The following is a 17,570-nucleotide window of genomic DNA, read 5'->3' as shown; positions in this document are numbered from 1 at the left end:
CGCACCCTTCACAATTTTATGTGATACATCCCTAGGTCCAACATAGAAACCACACATATAAAAGAACGAACCTGGTGAATTCCTGCATCCTCTTGTAGCCATGGTCAAGAACCTCAATATTTATTGTATAAACCTAAAAAAGGGAAAAGTGGAAGCGACATTTGTGTGTTTTCCTTACCCCCATATATTTCTTCATATTAGTATAACTTTCTATGTAACTAAAACGGTCGATAGTAGAAGAAAAGGAAGTACATGTTTGGAACTAGCGCAAAAATTTGCATTAGGAACACTAAAAAGATTAAGTGAAACGAAACTTTTGTGAAAATTTGTTACCCAATGCTATCTACATGAGTTGCATTTTAACTTTCATCTACCATTCACCGATATTGTTTAATTCAAAAGTTTACCGAAAGTATATGGGACGACCGGCAAATTTTCATACACAATCTGGATTTCTATGGGGTGGAGGAAACCTCCTTACCCCTCTTACCCATGTCACATATCATAAAAACTCATCAGGATTGCTCTCCTTCTGTTAGGAAAGCCATGCAAGAACAAAGTTTCTAATGATACAAAGTATCGCTCACCAGAGCTATATCAAGTACTCGTACATAGACGAACGAAACTTAGTATCCATAAAGACTTACGGTGGCGGCAGACTAGGTATTTCTCGCTAGCATGCTATCTGCTTTGGCTACTTCGTTTGAGTAGAAACGACTTCGCTTACGATCTTTCGTTTTTCAAAATTCCAAATGTCAAATTACTCTTGCGTCTTAGAGTGAGAAGCTGAACGACAAACTAAGAGAAGTTAAACTTAGAATACGAATGTACGACACATTGTTGAGATGTTCTTACGGAAGTCTGGAATATCGTAACCGAAGTCATGTCTACTCATGTTACAAAAGCAAGGAGCATACTAGCGAAGTGTGTCGCCATCTTTAGTCTTCTCATGGTGCTTTTCCTGGCATATTCTATCTTTCAGGATGGCTCTTGTCTCGTGGTTCTCAACCTTTTTCACTCTGTTCCCCTCCCTTTCATGAATTCTCAACATTCGTGTGGCTTCCCTTTATTTTTCTCCCAAATACCACACCGCCATAAAAGGTAATGATAATATATATATATATATATTATATATTATATATAAATATGTATATATATACATGTATATATATATATATATATATATTATATATAAATATGTATATATATATACATATATATATATATGTATGTATGTATGTATATATATATATATACATACATATATATATATATATGCATATATATATGTATATATACATATATATATATTGCAGTAATTCACAAGGCACACGTGAAAATAATATGCAGGAAAAAAACCACTGGGAAATAAGAAGCTTAGTCCGAACGTTTTCGTCTATTTAAGACATTATCAATATATATATATATGATGATAATAGTAATAATAATAATAATGGTAATGATAATAATGATGATGATAATAATAATAACAATAATCATCATCATCATCATCATCATCATCATCATCATCATCATCATCATCATCATCATCATCTTACTTTACCTTATCGGGGTGCCGTATCGACTTGGACGTTGGCCACCGTGGAGCTCCACTCCTGTCTGCACATGTCTCTTCTTAACAAGATGGCATTTGTTATTTCTTTTACAGACGTCCTTCATCCGTCTACATATATTCTGCGTGGTCTTCCTCTTGCCCTCTTTCCTTCTATTTTTCCTGTTAGGCACGTATGTTCTAATTGGTGTTTTCTCATGACGTGTCCTACAAAGTGTATCTGCCTTTTCCTGATAGTTGTTATTATTTCCCTCTGCGTTCCTATTTGCTGCAGTATTTCTTCGTTTGTTTTAAAATCTGTCCATGAATTTTTCAGCATCCTTCTCCAAATCCATATTTTTACTACTTTTATCCTGTCCTGCAATTGTTTACTAATTATCCAAGTTTCATATTTATATAATAATACTAACCAAGTGTAACATTTTGCTAATCTTTTTCTTGTTCTCATGTTAATTTTATTGTTAGTTACTAAGTGTTTAATTTTGTTGAAATTATTTTTCGTTATGGCTATCCTTCTCTTTATCTCTTCGTCGCTTTTCCCATCCCAAGTTAACATGCTTCCTAGGTAATTGAAATGGTCCACCTGTGTCAATATTCTTCCTTCTACTTGAATTCTTACCCTTGCTTTTTCGTCATTACCATCACTTCTGTTTTCTTTTTATTCACTTTTAGACCTCTGTTTCTACTTGCTTCTACTAGTGCTGTAACTAATTCCTGTAGCTGAGCTTCCGATTCTGCGAGTAACACAGTATCGTCTGCGTATCTAATATTATTGAGATTTCTTCCTCCTATTGTTACTCCTTTTAGATGGTAAATATCTCTCATGATTATCTCACTGTATAAATTAAACAGGTCTGGCGACATTACACATCCCTGTCTTACGCCTCTTTCAATCTTTTGCCAATCAGACAGTTCTCCTATTTTCACTGCTGCTTCTTGCTTCCAATAGAGATTTGCGATTAACCTTAAATCCTTCCCATCCACCCCTATTTTCTTCAACATCTCTATTAATTCATTGTGTCTTACTTTGTCAAATGCCTTTTCGTAGTCCACGAAACAGGCATATAGATCTTTTTGCACCTCTAACATATTTTCAGCTAGTATTCTTACAACAAAAATTGCATTCCTTGTTCCCTTATCTGGTACAAACCCATATTGTTCATCAGCTATTTCTGGCCTTATTTTGTTCCTTATTCTGTTAGTAATGACTCTTAAGATTATTTTTGTTAAGTGGTTCATGATACTAATTGTTCTATGTTTGCTACATTCTAAAGTCCCATGTATTTTTGGTAAAGCTATGAAAACACATTTGTTCTGTTAATTCCCCAGTTCCATAGACTTTATTGGCTATTTCTGTCATAATTTTAATTCCAAAATCTCCCAAAGCCTCAAACATTTCCGTTGCCATTCCATCTTCTCCTATCGCTTTTCCTTTTGTCATTTTTGATAGTGCTGCTTTTATTTCATCTTCCATTATGTCTGGACCCTCTTCATTAAAAGTGTCCTCTAGTTCTTCCCTTACATCTGCAAAAAGTTCCCCGATGTATTCTTTCCATCTATCCTTCACTTCTTTTTCTTCCATTGCTACTGTCCCGTCTTTCTTGAAAATTGCTATATTTTGTTTGTGTTTTCTTGTTTTTATTACTTCTTTTACTTTCTCATGCATCTTTTGTTGGTCTGTTCTTTCTAGGTGTTCAATTTCTATGCATCTTTCATTCATCTATTTTTCTTTTGCTCTTATACATTTCCTACGTACCTTTCTGTTAAACTCTTTGTATTTCTCTTTTTCTCTGTCTCTGTATTTTCTTCTCTCTTCCATTAATTCACGAATCTCATCTGTCATCCATGGTTTCTTATTTCTTCTTTCTTTTGTTAGTATGATTTCTGACCCCTCTTCCATCCATGGCCTTCTGTAATGTCGTCCTTTGCCACTGAGCTGATCCTACCTCTGTTTCGTCTGCATCTATTGCATACCTGTTTTTGACTTCTAAACTGAATTGTTCTCTGATTTCTGTGTTCTTTAATAGTTTAAACTGTTTACTTATACCATTAATTCTCTTTGGTGGTTTCTTTATTTTTTGTTAGATGTTGTTAATTAATACTGGAATATGGTCCGAGTTTCCATCTGCCCCTGGATATGTTTTTACCTGTGTTACTGAGTTTCTGAATCTTCTATTTACTGTTATGTAATCTATTTGGTTCTTATATCTGTCTCCTGGGCTTTTCCATGTATATAATTTGCGTGGGTGGTGTTTGAACCATGTGTTCATGATGATTTGTCCTTTTTCTGTGCACCATTCAACCCATCTGGTGCCTCTTTCATTTCAGTTTCCAATGCCATACAATATCCTCGAATCTACCTTCACCTAGTTTAGCATTTAAATCCCCCATAATGTCGCCCTGGCTGTTCAACTTAAACATGGATGGGGTGGTGCGAGAGGTGAATGCTAGGGTAGTGGGTCAGGGATTGGAGATGGTTAAAGAAAATGGAGAAAAGTGGGAGGTGAGCCACCTGTTGTTTGCTGACGACACTGCGCTTGTGGCAGGGTCAGAGGAGGGATTGAGGAAGCTGGTGGCAGAGTTTGGGAGAGTATGTGATAGAAGAAAGCTAAAGATAAATGTGGATAAAAGTAAGGTGATGAGATGTACAAGGGGTGAAAGTGGCAGTAGACTGGAAGTGAACATTAAGGGAGAGCGACTGGAGGAAGTGGATAGTTTTAGATACTTGGGTGCAAGTGTAGCAGGAAAAGGTGGAGTGAAGGTGGAGGTAGAATGTAGATTGAGAGAAGCGAGTAAATGCCTTGGTGGTTTAAAGAGTGTAATGAGGAATAGACATTTGGGAATGGATGCGAAGAGGAGACTGTATGAAGGAGTGATTGTGCCAACAGCACTGTATGGGGCAGAAACGTGGAATATAAGAGAAGAAGAGAGAAGGAGTTTGAATGTGTTTGAGATGAGGTGTCTGAGAAGTATGGTGGGGGTTACTAGGCTGGATAGAGTGAGAAATGAGGAGGTGAGGAGGAGAACAGGGGTGAAAAAGGATTTGGGAGATAGGGTTGATGAAAGAATATTAGGATGGTTTGGACACATGGAAAGAATGAGTGAAGAAAGACTAGTAAAAGAGGATGGAAGGCAGATGTGGAGGGAGTGAACATGAGGGGACATCCTAGGATGAGGTGGATGGATGGGGTGAAGGGGGCTTTGGGGAAGAGGGGAATGTCTGTTGAGGAAGGAAGGGAGAGGACGGAAGACAGAGGTGAGTGGAGAATGGTTGTATATGGATGATGTTGTGACTGCATGAGGAGGAATAGGCGGGGGGGTGGGGGCCGGGGTAGTATGTGTGAGTAAATTTTGACGCAGCCCGAAGGGATTTCTCCCCGTCCTCGCCTTATATTTAAAGGGGGACGGAGAGGGGGGGTCGCCGATTAAATGAAGCGGCCTTGCTGTGGATGTACTGTGTCTTGCGACACTGCTTCTGACCCAGGGCGGTGGGCAGGGTGCAGGGATGACCCGTCATCCAGGAGGTGCTCAGATGAGAGGGAGGGTGGGAGGGGTGTGGAGTGTATCTAGGGATGAAATGGGTGGGAGTGTTTTTATGCCTTTCCCTTTTTGGCTACCTCCCTTGTAAGGGGGAAAAAGCCTTGGTATATGTATGTATGTATGTATAATGAATGTAACTTCTTCTTTGCCTTGTTCCTTTGTTTTTGTTATTTCTTCATAAAAGGTATTCATATCTTCTCCTTCACTCTCGTTTGTTGGGGGTATATATTTGTATCAGGTTAATACTAAATGTCTCTCCTCTAAATTTAGCCATTATCACTCTGTCAGAAATGGGTCAATATCCCATGACACATTTGGCTACTGTTTCTGTCATTAATATACCCACAACTCTATGCGCTGTCTCCTCCGGAATATATCAACTGGCTGCCATCCCCCGTCTCCATACATCCTACCCCAAGCCATCTCACTTCTCCCAATCCCATGATGTCTGTTTTCATTCTGTTCATTTCTCTTTCTATGTTTGCTAGTTTGCCCGTCTGGTACAAGGTTCTGATGTTCCATGTAGCGATCTTGATTTTATGTCCAATTCTAATGCCGTTTGTTTTATTTGTTTTATTTGTGTTGTTTGTTTCATGGGCAGTCATTTGTTGACAGTCAAGGGCCACCTGCTCCTTATGATCACCTCGACCGGGCGAGGTAACCACTCCATTATTATTGGAACAGTTCCCATTTACGTCGTTTTTTTTTTTTTTTTTTTTTTTTTTTTTTGTCTTGTTTGCTCCATAGTTTCTTGGAAGGTTACGTGGTAAGGTTACTAGCTCTTTTCCACGTCATAGATATTGGCTATGAACCTAGCCTTTGCCTGAAAGGGCATTCGCTACAAGGCAGCAGGGGGTTTATGTTCAGAGTTGTCCTTCTCTTGGCCTTTGTCTGACGAGTAATACACTACAAGGCAACAGGGGATTTATGTTCAGAGTTGTCCTTCCCCTAGCCTTTACTTAAAGAAGCATATCCCACAAGGTAGCAGGAACCGAATATACCGTCGGTTACTCGGTCACTTGCATGCATTCTGTACGAAACAGGGGGACCACGTGAGAGTAGCATGCACACATTTAGGAGGCAGAAACTATATATTATTAGGACTTAAGATTAAAACTTAGCCTAGGACGCATGCACTCCAATTACCCCCTCTCATCATAATCATAATAGTAATAATAATAGAAACAATAGTAATAATGAAAATACTAGAAATAGTAATAATGATAATGATATTGATAATGATGATAATAATGATAATAATAATAATAATAATAATAATAATAATAAAAATAATAATAATGATATTAATGATAATAACAATAATTGTAATGATAATAATAGTAATAATAATAATAATAATAATAATAATAATAATAATAATAATGGTGATGATGATGATGATGATAATAATAATAATAGTAATAATAACTAGACCACCCGTGACCCGTTGGGTCAAATAAAAATTTAAATGATACGTTTTTAATAAAATGGTCAATATAATCTTTAATAAGACAATGCTCTATCCAGTAGACGAAGGCAGTGACTTGATTAGTTGTAAGAAGTGAAATGTAGAAAATTGTGACGTCATGTCGTCGTTGCTTGGAACACTACGCATCATATGATTTATACGGTCCGTAATATTTTAATAAACTCATTATACCTCATAGATGCTAACCCAGGAGTTGGCTATACTTTTAAATACTGAAAATGAAAAATTTATATGAGTGTATATATATATATAATATATATATATATATAATATATATATATATATATTATATATATATATATATATACACACACACACACACACATATATATATATATATACATATATATATATATATATATATATATGTTGCGTCAAATAAGATTTTAAATGATACGTTGTTATAAGTGAAATACCAAAGATTGTGACGTCATGTCGTTGCTTGGAACACTACGCATCATATGATGTCGTGACGCCATGTCTCATCTTCTGTTTGGTTAGTCCTCAGTCGTGACGTCATATCTCTTCTTCTGATTGGCTTGTCCTCAGTCGTGACGTCATATCTCTTCTTCTGATTAGCTGGTCCTCAGCCGTGACGTCATATCTCTTCTGATTGGCTGGGTGACGGTTTCTTGCAAGATAACAAACAAGATGATCAGAATTTTATAAGTATATAGATACATATATATATATATATATATATATATGTGTGTGTGTGTGTGTGTGTGTGTGTGTGTGTGTGTGTGTATAAATATATATATGTGTGTGTGTGTTGGGTCAAATAAATTTTTAAATGATACGTTGTTATAAGAAGTGAAATGCAGAAGATTGTGACGTCATGTCGTCGTTGTTTGGAACACTACGCATCATATGATGTCGTGACGTCATGTCTCTTCTTCTGATTAGCTGGTCCTCAGCCGTTACGTCATATCTCTTCTGGTTTCCTCTTCTGATTGGCTGGTCCTCAGTCGTGACGTCATATTTCTTCTTCTGATTGGCTGGGTGACGGTTTCAACCAAACAAGATAACAAACAAGATGATCAGAATTTTATAAGTATATAGATAATAATAATAATACCATATCATATACTAAAGCCTTTTCCCCCTTATAAGAGAGGTAACCAAAAAACAAAGGCATAAAATCCACTCCCACCCATTCCATCCCTAACATACTCCATTCCCCTCTACCCTCTTATCTTAGCACCTCCTGGATGACGGGTCATCCCTGCATCTCGCCCACTGCCCTGGGTCAGAAGCAGTGTCGCAAGATACAACACATCCTCTCAATCAAAACCCTCTCATTAGCCTTCCCAACTACACTCAGCAAACCGATCCCTCTGAAACAACTACACTCACAGTTGTCCCCTTTTCCCTTGTAAAGCGGAACTATACAGGCACTCCTCCAGTCCTCCGGCACTTTGCCCTCTTTTAGACAAGCATCAAACAACCTCACCAGCCAGTCCACCATCACTGTACCTCCCTTTTTAGACACTGCATGACACCCATCTAACCCAGGTGCCTTAACTGCTCTTATGATTTTGATCGATGCTTTCACTTTATCTTTTCTTATTTCTCTTCCATTTCCTCATTCATCACTGTCATTTTCTTAGCGCTTCCCACCGCAGTTACCTTTCCCTCCCTATCCTCCTTCAAATTTAGCAACTCCCTAAAATACTCTGCCCATCTCCCTCTTAGTACCGTCTCTTCCATTATCATTCCTTCGTCTACACCTTTTACATTTTCTTCTCTACTTGAATCGTCTCCCCTTCCTCTCTTAATTTCCCTCCAAAACATATTTTTGTTACTTTAAAAAAAAAATCTGCCATACTCCTACCCCATTTCACAACTCCTTTCGTCTTTGCCTCCTTGATCTTATGGTTTACTTCTCTTCTCTTTTCTTTGTACCTCTCATATGATTCTCTCGATTATGATAATAATAATAATAATAATAATAATAATAATAATAATAATAATAATGATAATAATAATAATAATAATAATAATAATAATAACAATGATAATAATGATTATAATAACAATAATAATAATAATAGTAATAATAACAATAATAATAGTAATAATAATGATGATGATGATAATGTGGATAGGTGGTAAAGAGAACACGGGCTGAGGAAAATACATTTATTCCTAACTAGTTTCACCTGAGTGGCTTCTTCAGAGGATTAGTGCTCGAAGTCAAGTTGACCAATTTATACATAACAAAAGAGGAGGAGAAAAGGACGCGTGGACGTGTCTTATCGGAACACCGAGTAACACTGCCTGCCGGTATGCATCATTACCTTGGACAAAATGCATAGACCCCCTGATCCAGCCGGGCAACTTATCTACGCGACGACCAGCTGGCCGATAATTCGTCCACCGACAGCAGCGACCGAACGGCGGACAATTCATCCCAACGGAAGGCGGCGTTGCACGGTGTTTCGATAAGACACGTCGCCGCATCCCTTTCTCTACCTCTTTTGTTATGTATAAATCGGCCAGCTTAATTTCCTTTGAATATGCAACTCAGGCGAAATTAGCTAGGAATAATAGTATTTTCCTCAGCCTATGTTCCTTTTACCACCTATCCACATTTGTCCCAGTGTTCACACAGATAATAATGATGATAATAATGATAATAATAATGATGATAATAATAATAATAATAATAATAATAATAATAATAATAATAACAACAATAATAATGATAATAATAATTATAATAATGATAACAATAATGATAATAACATTAATAATAATTTATAATAATAATAATAATAATACAATGATAATAATAATAATAATAATAATGATAATAATAATGATAATGATAATAATAATAATAATAACAATAACAATAGTAATAATAACAATAACAATAACAATAATAATAATAAAATGTTGGTGAAGAGACACCCTTTTCTTAACTACAAAGTTGACAATCTACATCTTACAAATTTTCTGTCAGGACAAAGTGATTTTTTTTTTCAAAATCTTCATATTATACAAATATTTGTAACAGCAAGCCAAGAACCCCCCCACCCAAACACACACACACATAAATTCTTGTCATGGAACACTGTTCTAGTCACTGTACGTTCGGTAGGACTGGTTATGACAAAACGCATGGACATTGAAACAGGATGCCGCAAAATCCTGTTTGTGTTTGTGTCCCTCAAGTCAACAAGATATGCATGCAATAGATTACAGGACTGTAAGTGTCAGGGTTAATGTCAAACAAAACAAAAAAATCGTAATAATGTTGTTCAAGAAACTATTAATATCCATAATTAGAGCCCCAAAATTCAAAATTATTAGAATATATATATATATATATATATAATATATATATATATATATATATATATATATATATATATATATATATATATACTGGTAAACTATAACACATTAGTAAATTAAACTTAAAATCCACTATCGAAAGATAAAATTTGAAGTGAAAGATTTTTTCTATATATTTCGACCACCCTATGCGGTCCTCTTCATCAGATAAATTACAAAAGGTGAAGTACAAGAACATATACATAGAGATGGGGGTACAGAACAGGGGAACATGGTAACAGACTCAGGCAACTTGCCCTTGGTGGTGTCACTGGATTTGATAACCAACGTATGAGTAGACGCCACCAAGGGCACGTTACCTGAGTGTCTTGCTCTGCTCCCCAGTTCTGTACCCCCATCTTTATGTATATATTCTTGTGGTTTATCTTTTGTAATCTATTTGCTGAAGAGGACCATAGAAAGTGCTCGAAATATACAGAAAAAAATATTTAATTGAAAATTTTATTTTCCGATAGTTGGTTAGTTTGATATATATATATACATATATATATGTATATATATTTCTCTGGAGACACGTAATACTGCCTTCAAATCCTTTCAGTACGGCTACCGCCGTTGAATTTTTGAGTTGAGTTGGACAGGTTAATAACAAAAAGACAGGAAGATACCCAAACACAAGTACACAGGTGGACAAATGCCGTGCGAACACAGCCAGAGGGCATCTTGTCGACGACGATCTGTGTTTCGCGTCCCATCGATACAGGTGGGGATGATGATGCTGTGGGAATTCCGTGTACATATTGTGTGACACACATTTAAAGGTTACTAAATACTAGATTTTTTAATTAGATTAGAAGGACAAAAATGACACAATATAAACGGCTGACAAAAAATCGTTCCAGCAGAGGAAAGGGTGCTTACGCGCTGCGTTCGCCAAAGACGTCTTCGCCGACTTGTTTTGAAGGTATCTTAAAATAATCAAGGTGTGTGATTTTTACGTTCGAATCACTCTTATTTACGTTAGTCTTAATTGAATTTATTTCTGAAATATGGTTACATATAAAAAAGTTACATTTACCACAATAGTTATTGAAGAAATAAAAGTAGATCTTTGTTTGCAATCAGAGATGCAGCTATCAGGCCGTACCCTGCGCGTGGCTGCCGGGCAGTGGCATCCTTATGTCAGCGTGACAACTTACGAGAACGGTACAACCGTCGGCTCTGGAATCCTCGTCGATGTGCTCGACCTCTTCAGTAATGTCCTCAAGTTCGAGTACGATTTTTATTTCTTACCATTATTACTAGGTCTACCAGTAGCCTACTTTTACAAACGACAGTTTATCGGAGAACCCCTTTGTTTAATTCAGCGATTTTTATCTGTTAATTTAACCACTTGGATAAGTTATGCCATTTACCCTGTTACCCTTATGAGAAAAAATGTGTAACCAACAAAAATGCACAAGGAAAATAGCATATCGGATAAATACCTTTGATACTAATGTTCTGCACAAAATGAAACTGATCAATAAATAAAAATTACATTTTTATACTCACGCAAATAAATCACTAGCATCATACAACCTATAACAAAAATAATACTAAGTTTTCAGATGTACATTTACCGTTACCATGCACCTTTCTACTCATGTTTAACAATCACCAATTTAATTTGATTTGATGCAGTGGTTTCCAAACCTTGCCAAGCCTTTCAGAAGTCCCCGGCACCCTTATTAGAAAATCTAAATTCTAGTTTGTCAGTATTTTGCTGATTTAACATCAGTGTGACAAAATTTTGTCCCTTGATAATATGAAAATACTCATCTTTACACTGATGCAGCTTTAATGAACAAAAATTGATGACAGAGGGAGTCGGTGATACGAAAATTAGTTTTGCCCTGAAATTTGGCGGCAACCTCAGTTGATCTCACGGCACTCTTGGGTACCGCGGCACATCGGTTGGGTACCACTGATCTAATGGGTCAGTTTGTGATTGGCCTCACTCGAACGTGTGTATGTATATATACACATACACACACACACACACACACACACACACACACACACACACACACACATATATATATATATATATATATATATATATATATATATAGATGACCCGTCCGTGTATAAAATATCCTGTTACATTTGAGTTGTTAGCTTTGTGATCAAGACCCTGCGGGTCGAAACGTTAAAGCGTGAAATTCTCCCATTACTCCTCGTGTACTTCTTTCACCTTCAGTCTTATATGTATATATACACAGTGTATGTGCGTGTCTGTGTGTGTGTGTGTGTATGTGTGTGTGTATTATTGTATATATATATATATATATATATATATATATATACATTGTCGAAATTTGTCTGCAGATATTCGTTGACGCAACCACCAGACCAGGAGTGGGGACGGGATCTTGGCAACGGATCTTTCACAGGAATGATTGGCATGTTACAGAGAAAGGTAGGCAAATCAAGATATCAGTTTTGTTAAAAAATAAATGATAATTCACTTAGAGAGCATATGTCCTGTATCAGCAGGCTCAACAGCAACGAGTTTTTTCGTAAGATATTATCTTGTTCACTACAAATGCACTGCAATGTGACAACTGTTTATATTCTATTCTTTATCTTATATTATATTCTGATTTTACCTCTATGTTTTGTATAAGATTTTGAGTAGAAACGACTTCGGTTACAATATTCTAGACTTCCGTTAGAACATATCAACAATCAATGTGTTTAATACTCGTATAGGTTTAACTTTTCTTAGTCATCCAACTTCTCCCTATTTGACGCAAGACTAATTTGATATTTGGAAATTTGGTAAACAAAAGATCGTAACCGAGGCAGTTTCTGTTCAAACGAAGTAGCAAAGGCAAGTAGCATGCTAGCGAGAATTGCTTAGCGTGCGGCCATCTTTAAACTCTTCGATACGATCACGACTACGTAGGCGTCATGAGGCGCAAATGGGTATACGATGATGATGGCGTCGGCGTCTTGTTTATATTTATTTTCTAGTTGTAGCTGAGTTACCCCCGAATTCTGTAAACTGGTTTGATCACGTCTTCTGGATTTATTGTTACTCGGAGTGAATAAGAATAAGTAATAGAGCAGTGACTTTATATTTTAGAATGCGAGTAGTGTGATGCATTGTACATTAGGCATCCGATGCTGCGCGCGGGAATTCGACACGTACTGAAGAGGGTAAGGGGAGATCAAGTGAGGCATTTCGGCATACACTATTTTACCCAGTTTACTGCAAACGTGTATTCAAGTCCGAAAATCAGTCGGTCATTTTACCAAGAAGGGAATTTTTTTTAACTATGTTGGAGTTCATCTTCATTGTGGTAATTCAAGTCAAAATCAAATGTCGTCGTAGATTATATAAATAGATTTATGAAAATATTTTTAGACGCACTTTCTCATATAAAAAACTAAAGAAAGCAAATGGCCTAATAATAAAACATTTATTGGTACCCTACCCTATTACATTTATATCACAGGGTATACCACATTTGGAGAATTTTGTATCACCGTAATATTTGGAGATCGCTGTGAAACAAGGCTACAAACAGGAAACTTCTGGCTCTAACTTGAATGAACTGAATTATAAAAATATATATATTTTTTCTAATTCTCAAAGCTTTGGTGTTATTTTTGATTAATTTTAAACTAAAAACTTATAAACTCGTAAAATTTCGGAGTTCTTTTAGAAATTGAACTTTGAACTGTTAGCATGTAACAAATCCTATACAGGTGTAATACAGTATGTCTATGTAGAGCATACGTAGACTGAGATATAGGGGTCTCGGATGACGAACAGACTTTTGCGTTTATTAATATAGATTATATATTTCAAATATATATATATATCTATATATATATATATATATATATATATATATATATACATATACATATATATATGTATGTATGTATGTAAGTACGTACGTATGTATTTTTTGTATTATATTGTATATTCTCATTTGTTCTGTTCTTTGATTTTATCTTACCTGATCTATATATTCTTAGTTTATTTATCCACTTTATTTTACTGATTATATTACTATCTAAACCATAGCTTTGTCATCCAATGGCCAGTTAACCTAACTAAACCTAAAGCCTTTATTCAAACTGGATTATGTTTCCTTCGAGTGTTAGAACAGATTTGCAGTCCACAGACTTCAGGAAGAAATTTGATATGATGGAGGAAAATAATGCTCCTCCTGTCGGCATACTCCGCCTTTATGTATTTCTGTTGAGAAAACAGAATAGTTTGTCGTAGTCATTAAAGGGTCCTGGAGGTGGTTGGTACCGCCGATTAATCGGAGATTGGAGGACAAATAACCCAGTGTAATAACCCCTTAACCTAACCTAACCTAACCTAACCTCACCGGTCCCGCTTGCTAACGCTCCATATCCATGACGTCATGCATCAGTGATAACATTTTCCATTCGTTTCCGAGTGAGGTACGTAATTATCTCTATTTCCTTAAACAAGAAAAGAAGAAAAATATTATCGTTACTGTCTACGTTGAAATTGTTGTTTTTAATAGTATCGGAAAATATTGAGTAGATTTTCGTTGACGACAAAGTCAATCTTTGACGTCATATCTGTTTACATTTGAAAGAGAAACGACTCCAAACAACGAACAGCGAATGAATTAGCCTATATCATCGCCAAACTTGAATTAAATGAAGGGTAGATTTTCAATCCCGGGATCATTATGATTCCTAAAAAAAAGTATAATATGCCTATGTAGAGCAGACAGAGGGAATTTCGGGTTTATTTATATATGTGAAGAACAATGCCCTTCTCCGGTCTTTAATGTAGACGGGCTGCATGACCACATTAATGGACAGTGTTGCTGGGAACAAGACGAGCTGCCATCATTGCATGGGGAAAGTGAGTGGAAGAGGTGAGGATGTTCCTCTCCCACACCTAACCACTTTGCGGTAATGAAAAAGAAAAAAAGAAAATATATCGTTCTCTATACTTACAGGAGGTTGACCTTGGCCTTGGGCCTTTCGACGTGACGTACCCCAGATCGAAGGTCGTCTCCTTCTCCACCTACGTCGCCGCAGATTACATGGGCCTCTTCCTCCCGCGGCCGAAGTTGGAGAAGGACCTTCAAGGCTTCCTCAAGCCTTTGTCTTGGCAGGCGAGTTGATCAGAACTTGAGGGGAGTGCCCGTGACACGTTCCAGGCTTTCATGCGCGCGCGCTTGTGTGGAATCGGGGTACACATTCGGTTCATTCAATCTCCTAGCTATATGCGGAGTCTTATTCTGGTTAATGGCTAGGGCTGGGCGGGATCCGAGTACTGGACCCGAATCCACCGGATCCGACAAGGCAGGAGGGACCCGAGTACCAGATGTTGGTACTCGGATCCGCTGAGACGAGTACAAACGATTACTCAAGGATCTATTTTCCCTGTGGAGCCAAAATTCGTTATAACCACTATCTATACGAAGCATTACATTTATACCATACTTGATATTATCATTAATTAGTTACAAAGTCATATGTTGCAAATGAAATTACAATACAAAATAAACTATTATTTTCGGCTAGCGATACATGGCATACAATTTCAGTATTGCCATCGGCATCTCAAATTCTTCGGAGACTGATTGGCTGATGCGCTGTGACGTCACAGCTATTAGTAACATTTCTTCCCTTTACATGTGATCCTATTTATTTCTTTTACTCTCTACATTGAAGGAATTACCGTTTGTGATATTGTGTGATATTATTTTAAATGTGAGACAAATAATTACTGTTAAGGAAATACCGTTTGTGGATATTACTGCCTGTGATATGAAAAAAATATATACTTTACTTTATTTGTTATTAATTTGACACAAAAAATACTATTTCCAAGGAACAATTTCCTGTACTATTTTTCCTGAAACAAAAAAAGCATACATTGCTGGTATACATGTATGCTGTATATTATATAGTTGTCAGTGAACAAATAAAACCAAAGGTCCTTAAAAAGTGTTTCAATTATACCACAAGGTTCACCCTAAATATGTTTTGTAACGTGCACCGTGTACAATCTTTTTTCGGTAGAGTATCACTGAACCGTAATATAACTAATGCAAACTTTTTTGTACAGCAGTAAATATGTAACAAATATAAATCTGTGTGCATAACTGACGTATTATAGTGGACAAAATACTTCAGCAGTCAGAGATAATTCAGCAGTCAGATAGAGATTCCTTGGTGCTTGAGTGGGATTCGCCTAGTTGGTGTGGACTCGAGTAGATGTAGCTGTGGCGATTACCAATGCCAGGCGAATACCGCGCGACTGGGATCCGACAGAGGATGTCAGTCGGATCCCGCTCCCAAACGAATCCGTGGACTCGCGCTGCCAGTTCTCCGTGCTGAAGGAAGTACTCGGATCCGGATCCGAATCCCGCGGATCCGCCTGGCCAAGTACTCGGATCCGCGAATACTTAAGAACTCGGATCCCGCCCAGCCCTATTAATGGCACAAGACAAGTCTTTTTAACCTAGGAGCTGTGCTCGTAGAATTGGGGTCTACATAGATCGAGAACCGAATGCTGTCTCCTACACCCACCCATACCCACACCCACAACCCGCAAACTGAGCAAAATTATTTTGCAGCATTAGTCAAAATTAAATCTGTACATGCTGTCACTATTGCCTTTTTTCTTGGTGGTCAATATTGTAAAAAGCATGTTGATGTGGAAAGATTTGTTTTTTTTTTCTTTATATTGCTGTGTCCCTGGTGGAGGGTCACAGCAATACCGTACACACACTATTACTAGTGTGTATTGTAATTTGTAAGGTAACAAACGTTTTTGTGATATGTAGTTTATCCCGTCTTGAACGTTAGAAAGCGAGGAGCGGGTGGTAACTCTGGAAGACGCTAACTTCTGTGTCCTGATGTTAGTAAGTGTCCTCTGTGGTTATCTTCCTTAGTCTTCATGCGACCGCGGGTTCAGAGCCGAAGCTTCGTCGAATTTAACTGGTTTAAGACAAATAGAACCATCCAGAGGCACAGTGTCAATTTTACAGGTGCTGAAGTACTGGAAGGCCTGGAGAAACCTGTCATCGAGGATTTCATTTAACCATAAAAATAGATAAATAGAATTGTTCAAATGAGTAATAAGGGTGTAATTAGAATAGATAGTTTCGCCAGGTGCCGGAACAGCGGCACTCCGGCGAGCTCCGGCAATATTACGCCCTTGGATCAGTCACTTCAAGACGTCGGAGTGCAGAAGCTCCACTAAATAATTTTGAATTAGATGCTAATAGTCCGACTTGCACTTCAAATTTACTGTGTTTCCAGGTGTGGACGGGTATGTTTTCGTGCCTGGTGTTCACCTTGTTGCTTACCCTCCTGGTGCGAAGTCCTTCCCCGTCACGGCAGCGAGGTGGTGTTCGTGGCGTTTTTGAAGGCAGCTGGGTCATTCGGAGCCTTTTCCAGCAAGGTAAAATTAAATGAATAAATAAATGCAGTTGTAAAAAAAAAAAAAAAAATGTGGTGGAGTAAACTTGTCTCCCTTCCTTGGGCAAAGGTTCTAGTAACTGTAACCATGTACCAGATAGTAAGCGCTGAAACTACTAATTGTTTTAAAAGAAGGTTAGGTAACTTTATGGATGGAGATGATAGGTGGTAATGGACATGGAACTG

At 37.2% G+C, this 17,570-nt stretch overlaps 2 protein-coding genes across 2 annotated transcripts in view; one reads left to right on the top strand and one right to left on the bottom strand.

The window, feature by feature from the left end:
- Window positions 1-17,570, bottom strand: part of LOC143033400 (bis(5'-adenosyl)-triphosphatase enpp4-like) — a 128,393-nt gene that overhangs the window by 65,355 nt on the left and 45,468 nt on the right. The window lies entirely within an intron of this gene.
- Window positions 14,749-17,570, top strand: part of LOC143033109 (putative glutamate receptor) — an 11,102-nt gene continuing 8,280 nt past the window's right edge. Inside the window, exons 1-3 of the mRNA XM_076198311.1 lie at window positions 14,749-14,811; window positions 14,909-15,067; window positions 17,226-17,367. Coding sequence (XP_076054426.1) covers window positions 14,749-14,811; window positions 14,909-15,067; window positions 17,226-17,367 — 364 coding nt within the window. The remainder of the gene's footprint in view (window positions 14,812-14,908; window positions 15,068-17,225; window positions 17,368-17,570) is intronic.

The sequence above is a fragment of the Oratosquilla oratoria genome, chromosome 15, assembly GCF_046742065.1.
Source record: "Oratosquilla oratoria isolate Oo_2021 chromosome 15, ASM4674206v1, whole genome shotgun sequence".
Classification (NCBI taxonomy): domain Eukaryota; kingdom Metazoa; phylum Arthropoda; class Malacostraca; order Stomatopoda; family Squillidae; genus Oratosquilla; species Oratosquilla oratoria.
This window is presented reverse-complemented; position numbering and strand designations above follow the sequence as displayed.